At 46.1% G+C, this 24,285-nt stretch overlaps 1 protein-coding gene across 1 annotated transcript in view; it reads left to right on the top strand.

Moving 5' to 3' along the window:
- LOC110487958 (3-hydroxyisobutyrate dehydrogenase, mitochondrial) overlaps positions 1-21,907 on the top strand; it is a 36,192-nt gene extending 14,285 nt beyond the window's left edge. The window contains exons 5-8 of the mRNA XM_021559882.2: positions 11,827-11,960; positions 12,092-12,168; positions 19,936-20,092; positions 20,328-21,907. Coding sequence (XP_021415557.2) covers positions 11,827-11,960; positions 12,092-12,168; positions 19,936-20,092; positions 20,328-20,504 — 545 coding nt within the window. The 3' untranslated portion in view covers positions 20,505-21,907. The remainder of the gene's footprint in view (positions 1-11,826; positions 11,961-12,091; positions 12,169-19,935; positions 20,093-20,327) is intronic.
- Positions 21,908-24,285: the final 2,378 nt, after the last annotated feature.

The raw sequence follows: 24,285 nt of genomic DNA, 5'->3' as shown, positions 1-24,285 counted from the left end.
CTCACATGGAATAGCCTTCAATTCTCAGAACAAGAATAGACTGAGACTCAGAAGACTGGTCTTTGTTTCTGGGCATTTTGAGCCTGTAATTGAACCCACAAATGCTGATGCTCCAGATACTCAACTAGTCTAAAGAAGGCCAGTTTTATTGCTGCTTTAATCAGTACAACAGTTTTCAGCTGTGCTAACATAATTGCAAAAGTGTTTTCTAATGATCAATTAGCCTTTTAAAATGATAAACTTGGATTAGCTAACACAACGTGCCATTGGAACACAGACGTGATGGTTGCTGATAATGGGCCTCTGTACACCTATGTAGATATTCCATTAAAAAATCTGCCTTTTCCAGCTACAATAGTCATTTATAACATTAACTGTGTCTACACTGTATTTCAGATCAATTTGATGTTATTTTAATGGACAAAAAAGTGCTTTTCTTTCAATATCAAGCACATTTTTAAGTGACCCCAAACTTGTGTGTGTGTGTAATTATTTTTCTTCAATGTGAATCAGATTTTTATTTGGTGTACCCCAGTGGGAATACCTGTTCTACACAATACTACAACACATGTTCCCAGTCTGGGAGGTGAAGTCTTTCAGATGGAGTCCAGACATTAGAATGCATCAGAGGCCACCAATAGACCTCCTTCTGCAACAAAATGTTGAACCCAGGTGAGCGAACAACCCCGGACCCCAACTTTCTTTCTATTTGGCTGGCTACTCTGTGTACTTGTGGAAAACACTGGGAACCGTACCGTGTAGCCTATTGCATTCTGCAGTCACCAAAAGCCACAAGCAAATTGCCACAGCTAACCATTGGCCAAAAGAAGGCATGTTAAGGTTCCAAGGTTCTAGGGTAGGGATTGAGAGAGAGATGGGCCTAGGAGGTTTTACAGCCGTGGGTAGCTGGCTGGGCCTGCTGTCAGTGCAGTGATGACTGACTAAATATATACTGCATATATTATGTTTTCCTTTGTTTTGGTCTTCGGCATGTTTTTTTTTGGGGCTCTTTGTGCACGCAACAATTTTCCTGAGGCAAGTTGAAGTTCGGTAGCCGAAGTCTACACCCCCTTCGTCGGTGATTTGTCAACAGTTGGGATTTTTCAATGAACTGTTGCCATTCAACGAGAGACGACTAGTTTTCATGCACAGATTTTCCTTTGAGAAATACTGCACCAAACATCGTGGATGTCAAATTGAGCGACTAAGACCTCCATAGCAAAAACTTCAAAATGAATTACAGATTTCTATTTTGAATAAGTTTATACTGGCTACGGCGTCTCAAGAGGGACAAACTGTACTATTGCCGCTTGTTTCTTCTTTTTCAAGCGAAGGTCTTTTGAGGGAGTATGCTAGGTACAGACATTCACTTCGCCCAGCTGCATTCTGATAGGAGCAAACCCAACCTAGTATGCAGATGCTTTAACTAGCACTGGACTGACTAGATTAGCATAACAAGCCCTTCACTAGTGGGACCAGGGGGAGTCTGGTTAAGGGGCGAGAGAGGGATGAGGGGAGGGGAAAATGGAGGTATGGGTGAGAGGAGGGGAGTAAGGGGGTGGGGTTCTAGCCTGGAGTCCAGATGGAAGCAGACCCACAGCAGCTGGGGGACTGTCCCTCTCAACACTGTGCGTGTGCTGTGTGGTGTCCTTCTCTGTGGGTGTGTAGGCCTATTTGTCAGCTGGTGTTTGTCCCAGTCGTACTATAAGGCTCTGTCCATCAAATTCTCCTAAACCCCTCCCTATATGTCACTCATCTTAAGAGAGTGTGGGGTGGGGGGGACCCACTCAATGGGCCTGCTTTGGGCCACAGGGAGCATTGATTCTGGAATGATCTCTCTTCTGTCTCCTTGCATTGACCACTCTCCCTCATGGAATGGAGCTCTGATAAGGATTATGATGGTCAGGGTACTGGTCAATGAAGAAACCCAGAGAAACATTGTCTGTTGCATGTCTTTCAGCATTATTCTGTGACTTTCTCTTCCCCCTTTATCCCTGTCTGCTACAGTCTCGGGGGTGTTTTCATGATGTTTGTCTGTGTGTGCATGTCAGTGTGGGGTGGTTCTCAGGCTTGAGCTCGTTAGCACAGCAGATAAATACTGTTTTTAAAATGAAGGACTGGCATTAGTGACTTGGGCAGATAAACTGTTGAAAGTGCAGATTTTTTATGTGTGTGTGGTGTGATTTTGGTTAGCACTCTGTCCCTCTTCTAACTCCATTTCAGTTATTTACTTGATATCCATCAAGTTTTTATGGCTCTTGTTTGGGTTTTTAATTTGTTTGAGAAAATATATCTCCCATTGGGTCTAATTATATCACTGGACTACATGAGGCTGCACTGAAGGACTGTAAACAGTCTGTCTTCCCAAGGGGTTGGGGACGAAGGAACGTTACTGTAATGTTACAAATGGTGTCGTATTGTTTAGGCCTTTAACTCAGTGAAAAATGCTGCCATTAAGATGATATTAGAACAAAGGAACAAAGAACCAAGAATATACAGTTGAAGTGGGAAGTTTGCATACACTTCGGTTGGAGTCATTAAGACTCGTTTTTCAACCACTCCACAAATTTCTTGTTAACAAACTATAGTTTTGGCAAGTCGCTTAGGACATCTACTTTGTGCATGACACAAGTCATTTTTCCAACAATTGTTTACAGACAGACTATTTAACTTATTAACACTATCACAGTTCCAGTGGGTCAGAAGTTTACATACACTAACTTGGCTGTGCCTTTAAACAGCTTGGAAAATTCCAGAAAATGTCATGGCTTTAGAAGCTTCTGGTAGGCAAATTGACATCATTTGAGTCAATTGGAGGTGTACCTGTGGATGTATTTCAAGGCTACCTTCAAACGTAGTGCCTCTTTGCTTGACATCATGGGAAAATCAAAAGAAATCAGCCAAGAAGTTTGTTTGTTGACTTCCACAAGTCTGGTTCATCCTTGGAAGCAATTTCCAAATGCCTGAAGGTACCACGTTCATCTGTACAAACAATAGGACACAAGTATAAACACCATGGGACCACGCAGCCGTCATACCGCTCAGGAAGGAGACAGGTTCTGTCTCAAAGATGAACGTACTTTGGTGCAAAAAGTGCAAATCAATCCCAGAACAACAGCAAAGGACCTTGTGAAGATGCTGGAGGAAACGGGTACAATAGTATCTATATCCACAGTAAAACGAGTCCTATATAAACATAACCTGCAAGGAAGAAAGGAAGGAAGAAGCCACTGCTATAAAACCGCCTTTAAAAAAGCGGTTTGCAACTGCACATGAGGACAAAGATCGTACATTTTGGAGAAATGTCTTCTGTTCTGATGAAACAAAAATAGAACTGTTTGGCCATAATGACCATCGATATGTTAGGAGGAAAAAGGGGGAGGCTTGCAAGCCGAAGAACACCATCCCAACCATGAAGCACGGGGGTGGCAGCATCATGTTGTGGGGGTGCTTTGCTGCAGGAGGGACTGGTGTACTTCACAAAATAGATGGCATCATGAGGATGGAAAATTATGTGGGTATATTGAAGCAACATCTCAAGACATCAATCAGGAAGTTAAAGCTTGGTTGCAAATGGGTCTTCCAAATGGACAATGACCCCAAGCATACTTCCACAGTTGTGGCAAAATGGCTTAAGGACAAGCAAGTCAAGGTATTGGAGTGGCCATCACAAAGCCCTGACCTCAATCCTATAGAAAATGTGTGGGCAGAACTGAAAAAGCATTTGTGAGCAAGGAGGCCTACAAACCTGACACCGTTACACCAGCTCTGTCAGGAGGAATGGGCCAAAATTCACGCAACTTATTGTGGGAAGCTTGTGGAAGACTACCGGAAATGTTTGACCCAAGTTAAACAATTTAAAGGCAATGCTAACAAATACTAATTGAGTGTATGTAAACTTCTGACCCACTGAGAATGTGATTAAATAAATTAAAGCTGAAATAAATCATTCTCTCTTTTATTATTATTATTTGGACATTTCACTTTCTTAAAATAAAGTGGTGATCCTAACTGAGCTAAGACGAGGGACTTTTACTAGTATTAAATGTCAAGAATTGTGAAAAACTGAGTTTAAATGTATTTGGCTAAGGTGTATGTAAAACTTCAGACTTCAGCTGTAACTGTTTGTATTGCCTGCCCGTTTTCCTCTTAAAATTGAATTAGGACTCCTGCATCTACGAAGACCTGAATTACAGCACACTGCCTTGCAGGTCTTTTTACTCTGGTAGAATCAGCAAGGCACTGTAGTTAACCTGTGAATGGATTCTACACCAACACGGTAGATTATACTGTTATTGAAGGAAATGAAGGGTTGTAATGAAGATGGTGAAGTGTTACGAGCGTTCCTTTAGGAACCAGCCACTCTCAACCCCAGGGAAAAGAGCTGCAGTGTGGCTCACATTCAAATGCGTCATTCACTACTACAGCGTGGGAACAGCCACCGTGGTGTGTTTGTACAGCCTTCATAATGTAGTTTATTTTAACCCTACCATCAATTTAAAGTGCGTAGTGCTTTACACGAGCCTCGTAACCCTGTGGATATTACCTCAGAAGCCCCGGCTGATGTCTCCACCATGGCCAAGTTTGGGATCTTCACCTGTCCGTAATGTTTAGACACAAGACAGATTTACACAAAGATGCACACATACAAAAACAGAGAGAGACAGACACACACACACACACACACACACAGACCGACCGCTTCCAAAAAGGGCTCCAATTTAAAAGGCTATTAGACTATAATGAATCGCTTCAGTTAATTATTTGTCTGTAATTAAAAAAAGTGCAAATGAATTCAGCTCTCGTTAGAACACGACAGAAAGCAGAGTTTGCGCTGATCTCCTTTCCCCGTCTCACCCTCTTTCCCCGTCTCACCCCGTCTCACCCTCTTTCCCCGTCTCACCCTCTTTCCCCGTCTCACCCTCTTTCCCCGTCTCACCCCGTCTCACCCTCTTTCCCCGTCTCACCCCGCCTCACCCTCTTTCCCCGTCTCACCCCGCCTCACCCTCTTTCCCCGTCTCACCCCGCCTCACCCTCTTTCCCCGTCTCACCCCGCCTCACCCTCTCTCCTTGACGTAGCGGAGACAAGGAAAGGAAACCTCTTTAGGGTATTGAGATGCTTTCTCTCCTTGAAGGAGAGGAAATGAGGAAAGGGTATATCTTTGTCCCCAGCCTCCCACATAGATTTAGTGACAATCTCTCACCATGTTAGACTAAGAGTGGCTTTGGCTGGCCCCTCTCTCTAACGGTCATTAATACCAGTGCCAGCTCACTGTGGTTGAACTGTGGTCAGGCTAGTTCGACTGGGTGTCTGGGTTTTATGTTGGCCAACCATAACTTGTCCCTGGAACATGATAAGAGGGACTCTTGTCTGCCCTTTCCCAAGGGAATTGTTTCTCAGAGATCAGAGGCACAGTTATCCTGGTCTCTGTCTTTGCCACTCACTCCCACTACCTTACTATACATTTTCTCTCCCCCTTAGTTTATCCCTCTCTCTGTTTCTCACCCTCTTTCTCTCTCTGGGCATATGTACGTCAGCTAGCCCTGGGGGGCAATGCGTTGCGTTTATAACAATGCAGGAGTGTCATTTTCCTGTGAAATGGATAGGGCGGGGCATGGTGACGTTCCCAACGTGTTACCCAATGCCCCCACAGCCTCATTAAGATTCCTGTTTTAATCCGTCTCTGACAGGACCGACCGGACCACGGGACACCCCTATATATATATATATATATATATATATATATATATATATATATATATATATATATTTGCAAGAAGACACGCTCTCTCCCCTTCTCTGTTATGCTAATAATGTTATTCTTCTTCCTGCACCGTTCATCATCCCTCTGTCACTACTTCTAGAAATCCACTACAGATCAGAGGAGCTTATTATGGGTGATTAGTTCATCTGAGAGGGGGAGGGAGGGGGGGGGGAGGGAGGGAAGGGGAGGGGAGGGAAGGGAAGGGGAGGGAGGGGAGGGAAGGGAGGGGAGGGGAGGGAGGGGAGGGGAGGGGAGGGAAGGGAAGGGAGGGGAGGGGAGGGAGGGGAGGGGAGGGGAGAGGAGGGGAGGGAGGGAGGGGAGGGGAGGGGAGGGAGGGAGGGGAGGGGAGGGGAGGGAGGGAGGGGAGGGGAGAGAGGAGGGGAGAGAGGGAGGGAGAGGGAGGGAGGGAGGGAAGGAGTGGACAAAGTAATCTGCTGCTCTCTCTCCCCAATCTCTTGTTCTCATATTTCTGTTTCCTTCCATCTCTGTTTTTCCCTCTGCTCCCCACTCTACTTTTCTCTGCCATATCTCCTCTCCCCTCTGCTATTTCTTCCCTCTCTCTTCTCTCTCCTGCTCTCTTTATCTCCCCCTCTCCATGTGTAGAGATATATATTGATCAGCATGTTGACTGTGATATCAATAGTCTTCTCTTTAGTGATCCTGTCCCCAGTCTAATGAACCAGTGGAAGTTTACAATGCTGCTTGGCTTTGGTTCTGTCAGCATTATATTGGCCTTATTAGTGTGACTGTTGATGGTTGTATGCATGGTGATTGGATTCAGAAAATCTCTATTCTCTTGATTGCTCAGTCTCTAAGGTAGAGCCTTCTCTCTCAATGTGTTTATGTAAGACCTGTGTGTGAGTTGACCGTGTGTTGTGCACCATAGTCAGCTGCTGCGGTATGGACTGGGTTCATTATGTGGCCTGACAGGCTGTCACTGCTGCAGCGCGTGCACAGACAGACGGCTAATTATCAGTCCGAGAGAAGGTAGTAAGAGTGGGATAGCTGGGGTAATGTATACATACCATTACCCTAAGGACAACCGCATACAGGGAACAGTACAGTCAACTTAGTGACTGTGTACATCAGTCACTCTTTCCATAAAGCCCCCTCTCCCATCTCTGCTCCTGCCCCCTAAACACATTAAGCCTCTGCTCCCCACTCTCCTCTTCTCTGCCCTCTCCCCCTCTGCTATTTTCTCTCTCTCTCCTCTCCTCCTCTCTCTCCTCTTCTTCTGGTTGTGTAGTTTCATCTATTTTCCCACTCTGTCCTCTCTTCCACTCTGTCCTCTCTTCCACTCTGTCCTCTCTTCCACTCTGTCCTCTCTTCCACTCTGTCCTCTCTTCCACTCTGTCCTCTCTTCCACTCTGTCTTCTCTCCTCTTCTTCTAGTTGTGTAGTTTCAGCTATTTTCTCTCCCTCCTAATTCCTCTTTAATTATTAACAGCAACATGATTAGGCCTTCACCATCAAGAGGCCTTTCATTAGAGCTACACAGCACCCTGAAGACTGATTTCACACACACACACACACACACACACACACACACACATTACTAAGACTGTTGATACACTCATAACAGTGTCGCTTGGCGTAGTGCTCCTTTGGTGTTGTGAGATGCAGTGTAGTCCTGTCCTGTCCACTTACCACACACAGCATGATGATGGTGGTGCTTTTCATTTGTTTACCTATCACTGGGATTACAGTATGGAAGAGTTGTGCTCGTTGAATACTTACAGATACCAACAATTTGCTTGCCTGCCTACGTTTGTGCACACAGATGTATGTTTAGGGGTTAATCAATGGTATATTAAGGGGCCGGGCTGTGGCAGATGAGATTTGGGAGCGAGGGTTCCGCCTCAGATTAACACAGAAATAAAACTGTTAAAAACAATCTGGCACGTTTCTGGTCATCTATCTGTGTCATCAGGACCCGTTGGGGGGTGGAGAGGTCCTTGCTAAAACATGGAATGCTCCTTAAGCCATCAGGCACTGGGAGGGATGGGGGAGTGTGTGTGTATGTGTGAGGCCTAATTGAACATGATAAAGTGTAAAGTTAATTACCCCTCACGGCTGTCACTGATACCCCCGGGGGGTGTTTCTAGGGGGGTAGTCTCAGGCACAGCTGTCGGCCTGGTTTTGGTGGTGGGGTATAGTTGTGTGTGTGTGTGAAGGAGAAAGGGGTGGCGTAAGGAGGATGGAGGCCCATGGGGGTCGTGTGCAGGATGATGGGGACAATCGGCTTTTAAAGACTCCCCAGTCCCTCTGGTGTGCCGCTCTCAACACTCCTGTCCTATCAAGACACACACACCCCTTTCCCAGAGCAGAAAAGATTGTGATGTCTCTACAAATTAACTATCACTGAGCTCATAGACCAAACAAAATAATCTTACTGCTATTGAGGAGTCGTGTACTTGTCCTGAGAGAGCTTTCTGGCAACAATGTCATGAGACTGACATGATGTTTTTGGGATTAAATAAGGCTGTCATTGGTGAACTATCTAGCAATGTATCTAGATGGCTGTTCATGGGCTTGGCTCAGGAAATAAATGTGCACAAGTTCGGACACCCCTTTGTCGGCGATCGGTCAACTAGGGGTGGCAGGTAGCCTAGTGGTTAGAGCGTTGGACTAGTAACCGAAAGGTTGCAAGATCAAATCCCCGAGCTGACAAGGTAAAAATCTGTTGTTCTGCCCCTGAACAAGGCAGTTAACCTACTGTTCCTAGGCCGTCATTGAAAATAAGACTTCGTTCTTAACTGACTTGCCTAGTTAAAAAGAAAATAATAATAATTAGAACAGTAGGGATTCTTCAATTAAGTATTTGTCATTCAGCGAGAGACAACTTGTTTTCATGAGAAATTTTTCACTTGAGAAATAGTGCACAAAACATCTTGGTTACATGTAAAATTGCACGGACTAAACATCAACATTAATTACAGATTCATCATAGAGCTTGATGGTTTTTGCGACTGCACTTGAAGAAACTTTCAAAGTTCTCAATTTTCCAGATTGACTGACCTTCTTGACATAATATGGACTTGGTTGTTTACCACCCCTACCGTGTAACAACACAACGGATTGCTCAAACGCATTAAGAAGGAAAGAAATTCCATATTTGCTTTTAACAAGACTACCTCATGAAGCTGGTTGAGAGAATGCCAGGAGTGTGCAATGCTGTCAAGACAAAGGGTGGCTATTTTGAAGAATCTCAAATATATTTAGATTAGTTTAGCACTTTTTTTGGTTACTTAATGATTGCATACATGTTATTTCATCATTTTGATGTCATCTTTATTATTCTACAATGTGGAAAAAGGTACAAATAAAGAAACCCTTGAATAACTAGGTGTGTCCAAAAGTTTTACTGGTACTGTGTGTGTGTACTGGTACACACCCACACTCCAGTCTCCGACATTGCTCATCCTAATATTTCTATATTTCTTAATGACATTATTGAACTTTTTTAGATTTGTGTGTGTGTTAGATGTTACTGCACTGTTGAGGATAGGAACACAAGAATTTTGCTTCACCCGCAATAACATGTGATAAATATGTGTATGTAGTCAATAACATGTGATAAATATGTGTATGTAGTCAATAACATGTGATAAATATGTGTATGTAGTCAATAACATGTGATAAATATGTGTATGTAGTCAATAACATCTGATAAATATGTGTATGTAATCAATAACATCTGATAAATATGTGTATGTAATCAATAACATGTGATCAATATGTGTATGTGTCCAATAACATGTGATAAATACAGTGCCTTGCGAAAGTATTCGGCCCCCTTGAACTTTGCGACCTTTTGCCACATTTCAGGCTTCAAACAAATATATAAAACTGTATTTTTTTGTGAAGAATCAACAACAAGTGGGACACAATCATGAAGTGGAACGACATTTATTGGATATTTCAAACATTTTTAACAAATCAAAAACTGAAAAATTGGGTGTGCAAAATTATTCAGCCCCTTTACTTTCAGTGCAGCAAACTCTCTCCAGAAGTTCAGTGAGGATCTCTGAATGATCCAATGTTGACCTAAATGACTAATGATGATAAATACAATCCACCTGTGTAATCAAGTCTCCGTATAAATGCACCTGCACTGTGATAGTCTCAGAGGTCCGTTTAAAGCGCAGAGAGCATCATGAAGAACAAGGAACACACCAGGCAGGTCCGAGATACTGTTGTGAAGAAGTTTAAAGCCGGATTTGGATACAAAAAGATTTCCCAAGCTTTAAACATCCCAAGGAGCACTGTGCAAGCGATAATATTGAAATGGAAGGAGTATCAGACCACTGCAAATCTACCAAGACCTGGCCGTCCCTCTAAACTTTCAGCTCATACAAGGAGAAGACTGATCAGAGATGCAGCCAAGAGGCCCATGATCACTCTGGATGAACTGCAGAGATCTACAGCTGAAGTGGGAGACTCTGTCCATAGGACAACAATCAGTCGTATATTGCACAAATCTGGCCTTCATGGAAGAGTGGCAAGAAGAAAGCCATTTCTTAAAGATATCCATAAAAAGTGTTGTTTAAAGTTTGCCACAAGTCACCTGGGAGACACACCAAACATGTGGAAGAAGGTGCTCTGGTCAGATGAAACCAAAATTGAACTTTTTGGCAACAATGCAAAACGTTATGTTTGGCGTAAAAGCAACACCGCTCATCACCCTGAACACACCATCCCCACTGTCAAACATAGTGGTGGCAGCATCATGGTTTGGGCCTGCTTTTCTTCAGCAGGGACAAGGAAGATGGTTAAAATTGATGGGAAGGTGGATGGAGCCAAATACAGGACCATTCTGGAAGAAAACCTGATGGAGTCTGCAAAAGACCTGAGAATGGGACGGAGATTTGTCTTCCAACAAGACAATGACCCAAAACATAAAGCAAAATCTACAATGGAATGGTTCAAAAATAAACATATCCAGGTGTTAGAATGGCCAAGTCAAAGTCCAGACCTGAATCCAATCGAGAATCTGTGGAAAGAACTGAAAACTGCTGTTCACAAATGCTCTCCATCCAACCTCACTGAGCTCGAGCTGTTTTGCAAGGAGGAATGGGAAAAAATGTCAGTCTCTCGATGTGCAAAACTGATAGAGACATACCCCAAGCGACTTACAGCTGTAATCGCAGCAAAAGGTGGCGCTACAAAATATTAACTTAAGGGGGCTGAATAATTTTGCACGCCCAATTTATCAGTTTTTGATTTGTTAAAGTTTGAAATATCCAATAAATGTCGTTCCACTTCATGATTGTGTCCCACTTGTTGATTCTTCACAAAAAAATACAGTTTTATATCTTTATGTTTGAAGCCTTAAATGTGGCAAAAGGTCGCAAAGTTCAAGGGGGCCGAATACTTTCGCAAGGCACTGTATGTGTATGTAATAACATCTGATATGTGTATGTGACCAATAACATCTGATAAATATGTGTCCAATAACGTGATAAATATGTGTTTGTGACTGATGGAATTTGATTTGATCTATAATGACGTCATTCAAGGCAAGATGGCCAATCAGAGCCCAGTATTCACACACATTTAGGAACTAAATCATCTTTGGGAGAGATGTGTGAGACTGACTGAAAGTTTTGCTGTCAATCAGCTTTGAAATCAGCCTATTTTTTGATTTCTGGTTCTGCATGTTATCACAAACGAAGTACTCGGGTAATGATTTGATGTTAGCTTCAGCTGTAAGCTAGCAAGGAAAGTTAGCTGGAAGCTACCAGTATCATCTTTCAATGTGAAGTGTTCTAGTCTGTATGGACATTGTTTTGCAAACAGTAATTAACAGTTTCAGCATTTCTATGTGCCGTGTCGCAATTTCAAGTGTGTTAACGTCTGTGTGGAATGATTGGAGCAGGCACGCTCATGCTATAAGAGGACATCGGTTGCTCTGATAGACATGATCCGTGAGACAGAAGTACCGAAAGTAAAAAATAAATTCCACTACTGGACTGCTTTCATGTTCTAGTATCTAATGAGTACAGACGTTTCAGTATATCGTTCAACACTAGTGTGTAGTGACCATGTATTGTCTGTTGTAGGTGTGGGAGCAGCCAGCTTGGCTAAGCTAACCTTCATGGTAGGAGGGGTTGAGGAGGAGTACACTGCAGCACAGGAACTCCTCACATGTATGGGAGCTAACGTGGTGTACTGCGGACAGGTTGGCACAGGACAGGTAACTAACACACTCTAGTGTACTTACAAGTTTGCATACAAATGTACCATTTTCATACACTCAAACACTATTGTACACTTGGTCACTCTCACAGAAACCTATTTGAATAATTCAGCTTTTTTGTCTCACAGGCAGCTAAGATCTGTAACAACATGCTGTTAGCGATTGGGATGATCGGGACTGCAGAGACCATGAACCTCGGAATCAGGTAGTCCACTACTTGTTAGCCAGCCTAGATCTGTTGGAGTCACTTCCATTCACCTTCACTGTCTCACTGTGATTTACTTGACCATGTCTTTACCAGGTCACCAACTGGACCTGTGTGCTGGATATTTTACTGTTGATTTTGCATTCTGTGTTTTTGAGATGGGGGCAAAGAGACAGAGGAGGATAGTTGGTGGGGGGGTCTGAGGGGGTCAGATCATTCAGTCTCAGACCTGTCAGGGGTAGCAAGAGAGTAGAGACTCTCATTTACATCCACTGGTTGAGCTCTTAATGCAGCCTAGGCACAACCAGCTGCTGCTTACAAACTACTTATCCCAGCACGCACTGCTCCCAGCCCTGACAAACCAGCCCTGCTTACAAACTACATATCCCTGACACTGACACTGCCTCAGTGGATAGGACTGTAAAACTACATTCCCCATCCCACTGCCCTGCTATTGCTGCTGCTGTTATTAGGGTTGTAAAGGATCATATATTTCCCTCTCTGGTGTGTCTGGCCTCAAGTCAAGCAGTGTGTGTTTGTGTGACGGTGTATTTTCTGAGTTGTATGTGCTCATGTATACACGGTCATATGATTAGTGTACCCAGTACTGTATCAAACATGTGTGCTGTATTTGCCTCTGGTGCATTGTGTACGTACAACGTGTGTGTACTTGTGTCCTGTGTGTTTGTAGTGCAGCTGTATTAGATCAGCTGATTTGTCTGTGGGGAGACGGAGGGGCATAAATCCCCACACTAGGCCTCTGAAATATGGAGGCATTAAAAGAGCAACACAGATTTACACCCCACACCACTGTTCCCGCTACACACAAAGCTACACACACACACACACACACACACACACCTACCCTTACACACCTACCCCTACACACCTATCCACACACATACACACCTACCCACACACACACACACCTACACATCTACCCTCACACATACCCACCTACCCACACACACACACACACACACACACACACACATACACATGCAGACTACAAACACACGGACACAGACAGACACCGAGACACACATGCTCAGAGCCAATTTACAGGAAAACAGTAATAGCATTTTATCATGCTGGAGTAGGGCCTGCTAGAGCTGCCCTTTCCAATACCTGTCCACGTGCACACACACACACACGCGCACGCTGTCCCATCCACACAGCTAATTTGTTGATTTCAGATGGAAGGTTGGGCCCGTCTCTGAGAGAGCATGACGTTCCCTTAGATCAGAGAATGGCCCTGAATTACAATTATAACCACACAAACACTACATTTGGCATAGTCTCTGTTTTTTCCCTCTCAGGTTTTCTTTCTCTCTCCCTTTAGTTTCTCCTCCCTATGTTTCCCTTTCTCTTTATATATATTTCTAACATTTTATTTTCTATCCATTTCTTTCTCTTGTGCTCTCTTTCCATCCCCCACTCCCTCTGGTCTGTTTCTTCTCTGGCTCCTATCTAACAGTCTGTCTGAGGAGCAGCCCTGCTTTTAATGAGGATGCTGAGGAGAGGAGGCATAAATACATGTACAGTTACATTCTCTCTCTCTGTGTGTGGAGAGCATATGTTCAAGAGAGATTAAAGATGGACTAGTTACCTGTCTAATAATAAATGTTGAGCGTGCGTCCTCTCCTGTGGTTTAGAGAAGAAATTAAAGCTAATGGTAATGAACCAGACAGTTAATATCATCAATTACCTCCACCTGCTGCACATGACACAACAGCAGGCCCCCCTTCTAGTGTTTTACCTTTGTCCTCCCCCCCCTTTGTCTCAACTGTTTTCTTTTTCATAGCTATAGCATTTGTTTAGCTGTGATGGCATTGCTCTGCTGTGTGTGTGTGTGTGTGTGTGTGTGTGTGTGTGTGTGTGTCAATCCTGTTAAAGGGTGACATGTCCTCTTCATGTAAATTGACATTACCGCTAAAGAACAACACTGGCATTAAGGCTACTAACCATGACTGTGATAGGAAAGGCAGGGGGGCTCATGGCTACTAACCATGACTGTGATAGGAAAGGCAGGGGGGCTTGTGGCTACTATCCAGGACTGTGATATGAAAGGCAGGGGGGCTCGTGGCTACTAACCATGACTGTGATAGGGAGGGGGGCTCATGGCTACTAACCATGACTGTGATAGGAAAGGCAGGGGGGCTCATGGCTAATAACCAGGACTGTGATAGGAAAGGCAGGGGGGCTCATGGCTAATAACCAGGACTGTGATAGGAAAGGCAGGGGGGCTCATGGCTAATAACCAGGACTGTGATAGGCAGGGGGGCTCATGATAGGACTGTGATAGGAAAGGCAGGGGGGCTCATGGCTACTAACCATGACTGTGATAGGAAAGGCAGGGGGCTCATGGCTACTAACCACGACTGTGATAGGAAAGGCAGGGGGGCTCATGGCTACTAACCACGAATGTGATAGGAAAGGCAGGGGGGCTCATGGCTAATAAGCACGACTGTGATAGGAAAGGCAGGGGGGCTCATGGCTACTAACCATGACTGTGATAGGAAAGGCAGGGGGGCTTGTGGCTACTAACCAGGACTGTGATAGGGAGGGGGCTCATGGCTACTAACCATGACTGTGATAGGAAAGGCAGGATGGCTCATGGCTAATAACCAGGACTGTGATAGGAAAGGCAGGGGGGCTCATGGCTAATAACCAGGACTGTGATAGGAAAGGCAGGGGGCTCATGGCTAATAACCAGGACTGTGATAGGCAGGGGGGCTCATGATAGGACTGTGATAGGAAAGGCAAGGGGGCTCGTGGCTACTAACCAGGACTGTGATATGAAAGGCAGGGGGGCTCGTGGCTACTAACCATGACTGTGATAGGGAGGGGGGCTCATGGCTACTAACCAGGACTGTGATAGGCAGGGGGGCTCGTGGCTAATAACCAGGACTGTGATAGGCAGGGGGGCTCATGATAGGACTGTGATAGGAAAGGCAGGGGGGCTCATGGCTACTAACCACGACTGTGATAGGAAAGGCAGGGGGGCTCATGGCTACTAACCACGACTGTGATAGGAAAGGCAGGGGGGCTCATGGCTACTAACCACGACTGTGATAGGAAAGGCAGGGGGGCTCATGGCTAATAACCACGACTGTGATAGGAAAGGCAGGTGGGCTCATGGCTAATAACCACGACTGTGATAGGAAAGGCAGGGGGGCTCATGGCTACTAACCATGACTGTGATAGGAAAGGCAGGGGGGCTTGTGGCTACTAACCAGGACTGTGATATGAAAGGCAGGGGGGCTCGTGGCTACTAACCATGACTGTGATAGGGAGGGGGGCTCATGGCTACTAACCATGACTGTGATAGGAAAGGCAGGGGGGCTCATGGCTAATAACCAGGACTGTGATAGGAAAGGCAGGGGGGCTCATGGCTAATAACCAGGACTGTGATAGGAAAGGCAGGGGGGCTCATGGCTAATAACCAGGACTGTGATAGGCAGGGGGGCTCATGATAGGACTGTGATAGGAAAGGCAGGGGGGCTCATGGCTACTAACCATGACTGTGATAGGAAAGGCAGGGGGCTCATGGCTACTAACCACGACTGTGATAGGAAAGGCAGGGGGGCTCATGGCTACTAACCACGACTTTGATAGGAAAGGCAGGGGGGCTCATGGCTAATAACCAGGACTGTGATAGGAAAGGCAGGGGGGCTCATGGCTAATAACCAGGACTGTGATATGAAAGGCAGGGGGGCTCGTGGCTACTAACCAGGACTGTGATATGAAAGGCAGGGGGGCTCGTGGCTACTAACCATGACTGTGATAGGAAAGGCAGGGGGGCTCATGGCTAATAACCAGGACTGTGATAGGAAAGGCAGGGGGGCTCATGGCTAATAACCAGGACTGTGATAGGCAGGGGGGCTCGTGGCTAATAACCAGGACTGTGATAGGCAGGGGGGCTCATGGCTAATAACCAGGACTGTGATAGGAAAGGCAGGGGGGCTCATGGCTAATAACCAGGACTGTGATAGGAAAGGCAGGGGGGCTCATGGCTAATAACCAGGACTGTGATAGGAAAGGCAGGGAGGCTCATGGCTAATAACCAGGACTGTGATCGACAGGGGGGCTCATGATAGGACTGTGATAGGAAAGGCAGGGGGGCTCATGGCTACTAACCACGACTGTGATAGGAAAGGCAGGGGGGCTCATGGCTACTAACCACGACTGTGATAGGAAAGGCAGGGGGGCTCATGGCTACTAACCACGACTGTGATAGGAAAGGCAGGGGGGCTCATGGCTACTAACCACGACTGTGATAGGAAAGGCAGGGGGGCTCATGGCTAATAACCACGACTGTGATAGGAAAGGCAGGGGGGCTCATGGCTACTAACCATGACTGTGATAGGAAAGGCAGGGGGGCTTGTGGCTACTAACCAGGACTGTGATATGAAAGGCAGGGGGGCTCGTGGCTACTAACCATGACTGTGATAGGAAAGGCAGGGGGGCTCATGGCTAATAACCAGGACTGTGATAGGAAAGGCAGGGGTGCTCATGGCTAATAACCAGGACTGTGATAGGAAAGGCAGGGGGGCTCATGGCTAATAACCAGGACTGTGATAGGCAGGGGGGCTCATGATAGGACTGTGATAGGAAAGGCAGGGGGCTCATGGCTAATAACCAGGACCGTGATAGGAAAGGCAGGGGGGCTCATGGCTAATAACCAGGACTGTGATAGGAAAGGCAGGAGAGGGAGGAGGGCTCGTGGCTAATTACCAGGATAGGGTGTGTGTGATAGGAGAGGGAGGTTCATTGATTTATCGTTAAACAGAGAACAACAGCTCCATGTCAATCAACGTATTTGGCCACTGTAACAAACAATCTGTGCTCCGACGCTCTTTATTGTAGAGCAGCCTTTTCAGATGCTGACCCAGAACACAGGCACTGGAAGAGACCGTGTGTGTGTGGTGTGTGTGTGTGTGCGCGCGCGCCAAGGGGGGGTGGATGATGTCAAACATATGTCACCCATAGACAGTGAGGCGTCGGCTGAGGCAGGATGGAGCGATGGAAGGAGAGGAGGGGGAGTGAAGGACTGGGGCAGCAGTATACAGACATACAATGAAAAAGCCATCATGACTGAGACTTCCATTAAAAACAACACACAGTATCACTTATCCCACATTTCCATACCACTCTAAAACCCAATACGGGAGAGACCGAGAGAAACTACAAACCAAGCCGGGAGAGACTGAGAGAAACTACAAACCAAGCCGGGAGAGACTGAGAGAAACTACAAACCAAGCCGGGAGAGACTGAGAGAAACTACAAACCAAGCCGGGAGAGACTGAGAGAAACTACAAACCAAGCCGGGAGAGGCTGAGGAAAGAAAGGGAGAAAAAAGGAGAGACATTTTGTGAGAGTGTAAAATACGTTGAGAGTAAATGGCCCAGTCTTAATTAGTTAGTAGACAACTAATAAAGACTGTGGTAGTAATGCTAGAATGAGAGCCAGGTGGAGGGAGGGAACGAGGAAAGAAGAGGGAGGACTAGCTTAGGAAGCCCATATTCTGTCCTTAAGGAGCCATGATGGTTTAATGGTGATATTGAGAGCAGAAGAGTTATTGTCCTAGAAGCTCAGCCAGGGTGAGGCTGCCAGGGATTCATGTGGCCAACTTTACACCGTCTTTAAAACTGTTACAATATAACTAGCACTACTCACCAGACCCAGACGCTTAGAAACTAACACTTCTCCCCTTCTCTTTTCTGTTGCTTTGGTGTGTTGTGGCGTAACGTGGAGGCGTGTTGTGGAGGCGTGTTGTGGCGTAACGTGGAGGCGTGTTGTGGCGTAACGTGGAGGCGTGTTGTGGCGTAACGTGGAGGCGTGTTGTGGCGTAACGTGGAGGCGTGTTGTGGCGTAACGTGGAGGCGTGTTGTGGCGTAACGTGGAGGCGTGTTGTGGCGTAACGTGGAGGCGTGTTGTGGCGTAACGTGGAGGCGTGTTGTGGCGTAACGTGGAGGCGTGTTGTGGCGTAACGTGGAGGCGTGTTGTGGTGTAACGTGGAGGCGTGTTGTAGTGTGGAGTTGTGGTGTAGTGTGGAGGCGTGTTGTGGTGTAGTGTGGAGGCGTGTTGTGGTGTAGTGTGGAGGCGTGTTGTGGAGGTGTGTTGGGGTGTAATATGGAGGTGTGGTGTAGTGTGGAGGCGTAGTGTGGAGGCGTGTTGTGGTTTAGTGTGGAGGGGTGTTGTGGTTTAGTGTGGAGGCGTGTTGTGGTTTAGTGTGGAGGCGTGTTGTGGTTTAGTGTGGAGGCGTGTTGTGGTTTAGTGTGGAGGCGTGTTGTGGTTTAGTGTGGAGGCGTGTTGTGGTTTAGTGTGGAGGCGTGTTGTGGTTTAGTGTGGAGGCGTGTTGTGGTTTAGTGTGGAGGCGTGTTGTGGTTTAGTGTGGAGGGGTGTAGTGTAGTGTGTAGGCGGGGTGTAGTGTGTAGGCGTGGCGATGTGTAGGTGTGATGTGGAAGTGTGTTGGTTCACCTGAGGATGTCACACCTTATTCCTTTCTGAATACTCATCCCTCTGTCACGTGACATGCTGTAGTTATTGGTCCTTCTACGTAGTACTGTCTTCATCCCTTGCTTCTGGAGGCAGAGTTCTTTTAAATGACTGGGGAAGTGTGTATGTGTGTGTCAATGAGGTTTATGTGCTCCTTGGCCACCACTTGTCCTCCTCTTTCTTCCATGTTCGAGGCATGATTAAGGATAGGAGGGGTAAACATCAATACTGCATTAGGCAGCATTTCCCAGTCCTCCACCTAACCAGCCATTAACACTGAGAGATGGAGAAGAGAGAGACAGGCTCTGGGTTCAACATGGGTCACCAGCTCTCTCTTTTTCTCTTTCTCGCACTCCCTCTTTCTCTCTTTTATTACAACATCTGTCTCTCTCTCGATCACTGTATCACTATATCAGCAGCAAAAAAAAAATTGTGCACCTCCTCATGGGTCTCCCGGTCACGGCCGGGGCTGTGACACAGCCTGGGATCCAACCCGGGTCTGTAGTGACGCCTCAAGCACTGCTGATCCACTCAGGAGCCCCAGTATCTCTGTTTCACATGCTCGTTTTCTCTTTCCTTTCATTGTTTTTCTATTGGCCTACCAGTATCATTGTTTTTCTATTGGCCTACCAGTATCATTGTTTTTCTATTGGCCTACCGGTATCATTGTTTTTCTATTGGCCTACCGGTATCATTGTTTTTCTATTGGCCTACCGGTATCATTGTTTTTCTATTGGCCTACCGGTATCATTGTTTTTCTATTGGCCTACCGGTATCATTGTTTTTCTATTGGCCTACCGGTATCATTGTTTTTCTATTGGCCTACCGGTATCATTGTTTTTCTATTGGCCTACCGGTATCATTGTTTTTCTATTGGCCTACCGGTATCATTGTTTTTCTATTGGCCTAACGGTATCATTGTTTTTCTATTGGCTTACCGGTATCATTGTTTTTCTATTGGCCTACCGGTATCATTGTTTTTCTATTGGCCTACCGGTATCATTGTTTTTCTATTGGCCTACCGGTATCATTGTTTTTCTATTGGCCTACCGGTATCATTGTTTTTCTATTGGCCTACCGGTATCATTGTTTTTCTATTGGCCTAACAGTATCTCTCTCTGTACCTTTACACCCCCCCCCCCCTTTCTTTATTTTCCCCTACCATTCCCTTACCTTTCTACCCTTCCACAACTCCCACACCTTTCTTCTCTCTCTCCATTGTTTTCCTCCTTTTCTCTTTAACTAACCTCCTCTCTTCTGTTCCAGGTTGGGTCTGGACCCGAAACTGCTGGCCCAGATCCTGAACATGTCATCAGGCAGGTGCTGGTCCAGTGACTCGTATAACCCAGTACCAGGTGTCATGGAGGGAGTCCCCTCTGGCAACAACTACCAGGGAGGCTTTGGAACCACGCTCATGGCCAAGGTCTGTTCTGTTCTACCCTGGCTGGCTATGTCTGACTGGATGTGTTTGTACATCCATCTGTTTATGCCTCCCTTTTCATCTCTCCTTCTTTCTCTATCAAGTTTGGTTTGCTTATTTCTCTTTATTTTATTCCTCTTCATCTCTCTCTTGATCTCATTCCTCCCTTCTGTGCTCTCTCGTCTACTCTGCTTCACATAAACTCACATCTAACATCCCCATCTCTCTCTCCTGTAAGGACCTGGGTCTGGCCCAGCACACAGCCACCAACACTAAGACCCCTGTCCCCCTGGGCTCGCTGGCCCATCAGATCTACCGTGTCATGTGTGCCCGCGGCTACGCCAACAAGGACTTCTCCTCTGTGTTCCAGTTCCTACGTGAACAGGAGGAGGAGCCAGAAAAGAAGGGGGACTAGAACCCCTTACCTTATCCCCCAGCACACCCCTACGTCCCACCCGTACACCACACCCCTGCCTTTACCTGAGGAGAGAATTGGTTTCAGAGAGGTATGAGAACTTGAGATGGAAGTTGTTCTTTACTGCTGATCTAGGGTCAGGTATGATTTCATCCCCCTAATGGTTAAGGTTAGGACTGGGGGTTAGGTTAGGGCAGCCTCTACTTCCCCTGGCCAGGGAGGAGGCAGGAGGGTACTCATGGTCTAACACAACGTGTCGAGGGGATGACATACGTAGGTTTAAAAGAGGACTTTTGACAGATCAGATAATGTGCATAACGTTGTACTTCCTGTTCTTTGTTTTTGTTTGTTTTTCTTGCCGGGAGTTTGTCTGTTACATGTGTTAAAACCCATGATCCTGCCTCTTTGTCAGAGAAGAGAAGAAAACCCTGAAACAAGCAGAAAATAGCAACGCAGCAGCTCCTCTTCCAGGGCTCTGAGGTTTAGACTGGGTGATCAGAGATGCAGATGTAGACTGACCACGTCGCACCTGTTCAGCAGTAGCCTGAAATAATGAGAATGATGATGATGCTATAGAGCTCAAGACAATTAGGGAAGGGCATACCACTGTCCCCTGTCTGAAGACTCTCACATACACACTTGAGCATTCTACACATGATAACCTATATTACATTACTTCATACCATATGGGATCAGACGTTTCCTCATTTTGTTACCCGTCTTGTTTTGGGGGTGGGGAGGAGGTAGTTGGTGGGTGGGATTTGAGAGAAGGGGTGTGGTAGGTAGTAGTGGTTCACTGATGTAAACCTCCCATTATTTGTTCCTTCATTATCCATCCATTTATTCATTGTTTTATTCAGTCACGTGTTTTCAACTTGAGCACAGTAGTGTTTGTTCCGTTTTGGAGGGGGGGGGACAGGTCCCACCATGCTCGCTTCTCTTTATACAGACCCACCACTGTCTGGTACTGTGAGACGCCATTGGCGGCAGCTCCCAGGTCACTATGCACTCTGACCAATCCGTGCGGAGTGGGGCCAGTGAATCCTTTGATATACTTCCTGATTTGATATACCTCTACTGGAATTACAGCTTCTGTTTAACATCTGGAATTTCATTATAACCTATACAACTATTCTATCTGTAGCTTTTCTTACTGTTGGACAAAATATCTATCTTCTGCTCAGTACCTCTCCTTTGTTGTTTTCTTTCACTTCTCTTTTTATGTCATTCTCTCTCTCTCTCTCCTCTTCACTTGCTCCCTCTTCTTTCTGTCTGTGGCTCAGAACAGGCAGTATGTCTGTTTAAAGCGCCACCGAGGGTCGACTCCATCCCAACCTGCGCTGTGTGCATGTACATAATGTATATTTCTTTAGTTGACTGTATTAAAGGAGAACCAGAGAATCCTCGCTGTCACGTTTTTCTTCTTGCTGTATACTAGTACATTAAGAGTGTCCGTCTCTGTCCGTCTCTGTCCGTCTCTGTCCGTCTCTGTCCGTCTCTGTCCCGCAATTTCAATGTAAGGGGCTTAATTAGCATGGGAAACATGGAATAGATAATAAAAGTGAAATAATGCGTGTCTGTCCTGTGAAGGCATCCTCCATCACACTCCTGTCAGAAATAAGGAGGTGCTCCCTAATCTCACGTCTCTCTGTTTTGCTCTTTATAAAAATATAAAATGTTTTAAAGTAAGGCTCATGTTGGCTACATGTCGTAATTGAACTGTAATTGTCTTTTTTATAAAAATTATTCCTGTTCCAGCTCTGTCTGACTGGCACAGATGACACCAGCTCAATAAAACACAACTGAAAAAAGGAATAACCAAGCCATGATTTTTCCCTCTCATTTCATTGTAATGATGGAAATAAGGGCATCATTCTGAGATTAGTGCTTCTATTTCTCCCTGCGTGACATTGGGTGTTATACACTCCTCTGGTAGAGAGCTTGAGAGAACAATGGAACAACAGGCAGGCAGTCGACCACAGGGCTGAGGCCTGGCACAACAGAGCTGTCGTCTCAGGGCCATGGTGAACACAGACGAGGCAGAGACATGCACAGGTCTGACCCTGAACTAGAACCATGAGTAACATAACATTTGCGTCATTTAGAAGATGCTCTTCTCCAGAGCAACTTACAGGAGCAATTAGGGTTAAGTGCCTTGCTCAAGGGCAAATCTGCAGATTCTTCACCTTGTCGGCTCGGGGATTCGAACCAGGATAATGTTGCGCACACATGACCCTAACCCCAATTAACCCAAACCCAAGTCTACGGCAACACCTAACAAACACACATCAGCATAACCGTCCGTAACTCCTGTGACTGAAGAGGATGCCCCTAATAACTCCGAGAACTTCAGTGTCAGCAACCACAGCTGTCGTCTCGTTGCCATGGGGAGCACCGACAGGGCAGGGACCTGAACTTGAACTAACATGAATCCAAGCCTACAACAAGGGTGTGGGTACAGAGAATGCCATTCATAACTCAGAAGGAAACACTTCAGTGTCCTGCTGTCAGCAGTCTCCCAGTGCAGTAGACTTGATCACTTCAGTGTCCTGCTGTGAGCAGTCTCCCAGTGTAGTAGACTTGATCACTTCAGTGTCTGGCTGTCAGCAGTCTCCCAGTGCAGTAGACTTGATCACCTCAGTTTCTGGCTGTCAGCAGTCTCCCAGTGCAGTAGACTTGATCACTTCAGTGTCCTGCTGTGAGCAGTCTCCCAGTGTAGTAGACTTGATCACTTCAGTGTCTGGCTGTCAGCAGTCTCCCAGTGCAGTAGACTTGATCACTTCAGTGTCCTGCTGTGAGCAGTCTCCCAGTGTAGTAGACTTGATCACTTCAGTGTCTGGCTGTCAGCAGTCTCCCAGTGTAGTAGACTTGATCACTTCAGTGTTAAAGGTGGATTTGGACACACCAGAGAGTCATGGCTAAATCCTACTATGTCGAAGGAGTTGTACATACAAACATTGCACTCCAGTCCAGTAGAATATGACTGTCCTGGCCAGGGGCCAGTCTATCTGTGGTCAGTCTATACCAGTCCAGTCTACATCCTGGTCTAGCAGCACTACTAACCCCCACCTATCTGATTCATATTTGGGTGTTTTAATTCGTCTGTGTTTATGAGCAGGCAGCTGAGTCGGCGGTTTCCTCATTAAGAGAACATGAAAGGGCTCTATAAAGGAGCCGTGGTGAGACCGGCCCGCATTCTGACGTCTGTAGGCTAGGGGACGACGTGACAATGGGACCGGCCCAGACCGGCCTACCACAGTCCCAGATGGCACCCTATTCCCCTACGGGCCCTGGTCAAACGTGCACCATGTAGGGAATAGGGTGCTGTTTGGGACGCCGACTTGTCTGCTCGGCCTGACAGACACACACCAACATACTGTAGTGGGATATTCACCAAGCAGCCAGGCACCACTCCTTTTCAAGGTTTGGATATGTATTTGTCTCTGTAGTTATTATTGAGCTGTCTGAGCAGTGGCCTGTATTTGTTTGTTTGGTCTAAAAACAAGCCCTTGGTTCCATCCCACCACTTAGCTCTGGCCATTCAGTACTAGATATGCCAAGGTATGATAATGTTTCCACCTGGCCCTCCACTGAGTGATTCACAAACTATTGTTTTGTAAGGAAAGCTGGAAAAACGCAACCCTGTAGCTCAAGAAAAGTTTTCCTTTTGGCTCATAGCCTCTCCTGAAAACCTGAATACCCGGTGTGACTCAAATGATCCCTACGAAGTTGCCTCATTGCATGCCCACCATGTCAGGGGTATCCAGGGCTTGTTGCCCAC

This window comes from Oncorhynchus mykiss, chromosome 32, assembly GCF_013265735.2.
Source record: "Oncorhynchus mykiss isolate Arlee chromosome 32, USDA_OmykA_1.1, whole genome shotgun sequence".
NCBI classification, from domain to species: Eukaryota; Metazoa; Chordata; class Actinopteri; order Salmoniformes; family Salmonidae; genus Oncorhynchus; species Oncorhynchus mykiss.
The sequence above is the reverse complement of the archived record's forward strand: the minus strand, read 5'-3'. Positions and strand labels throughout refer to the sequence as shown.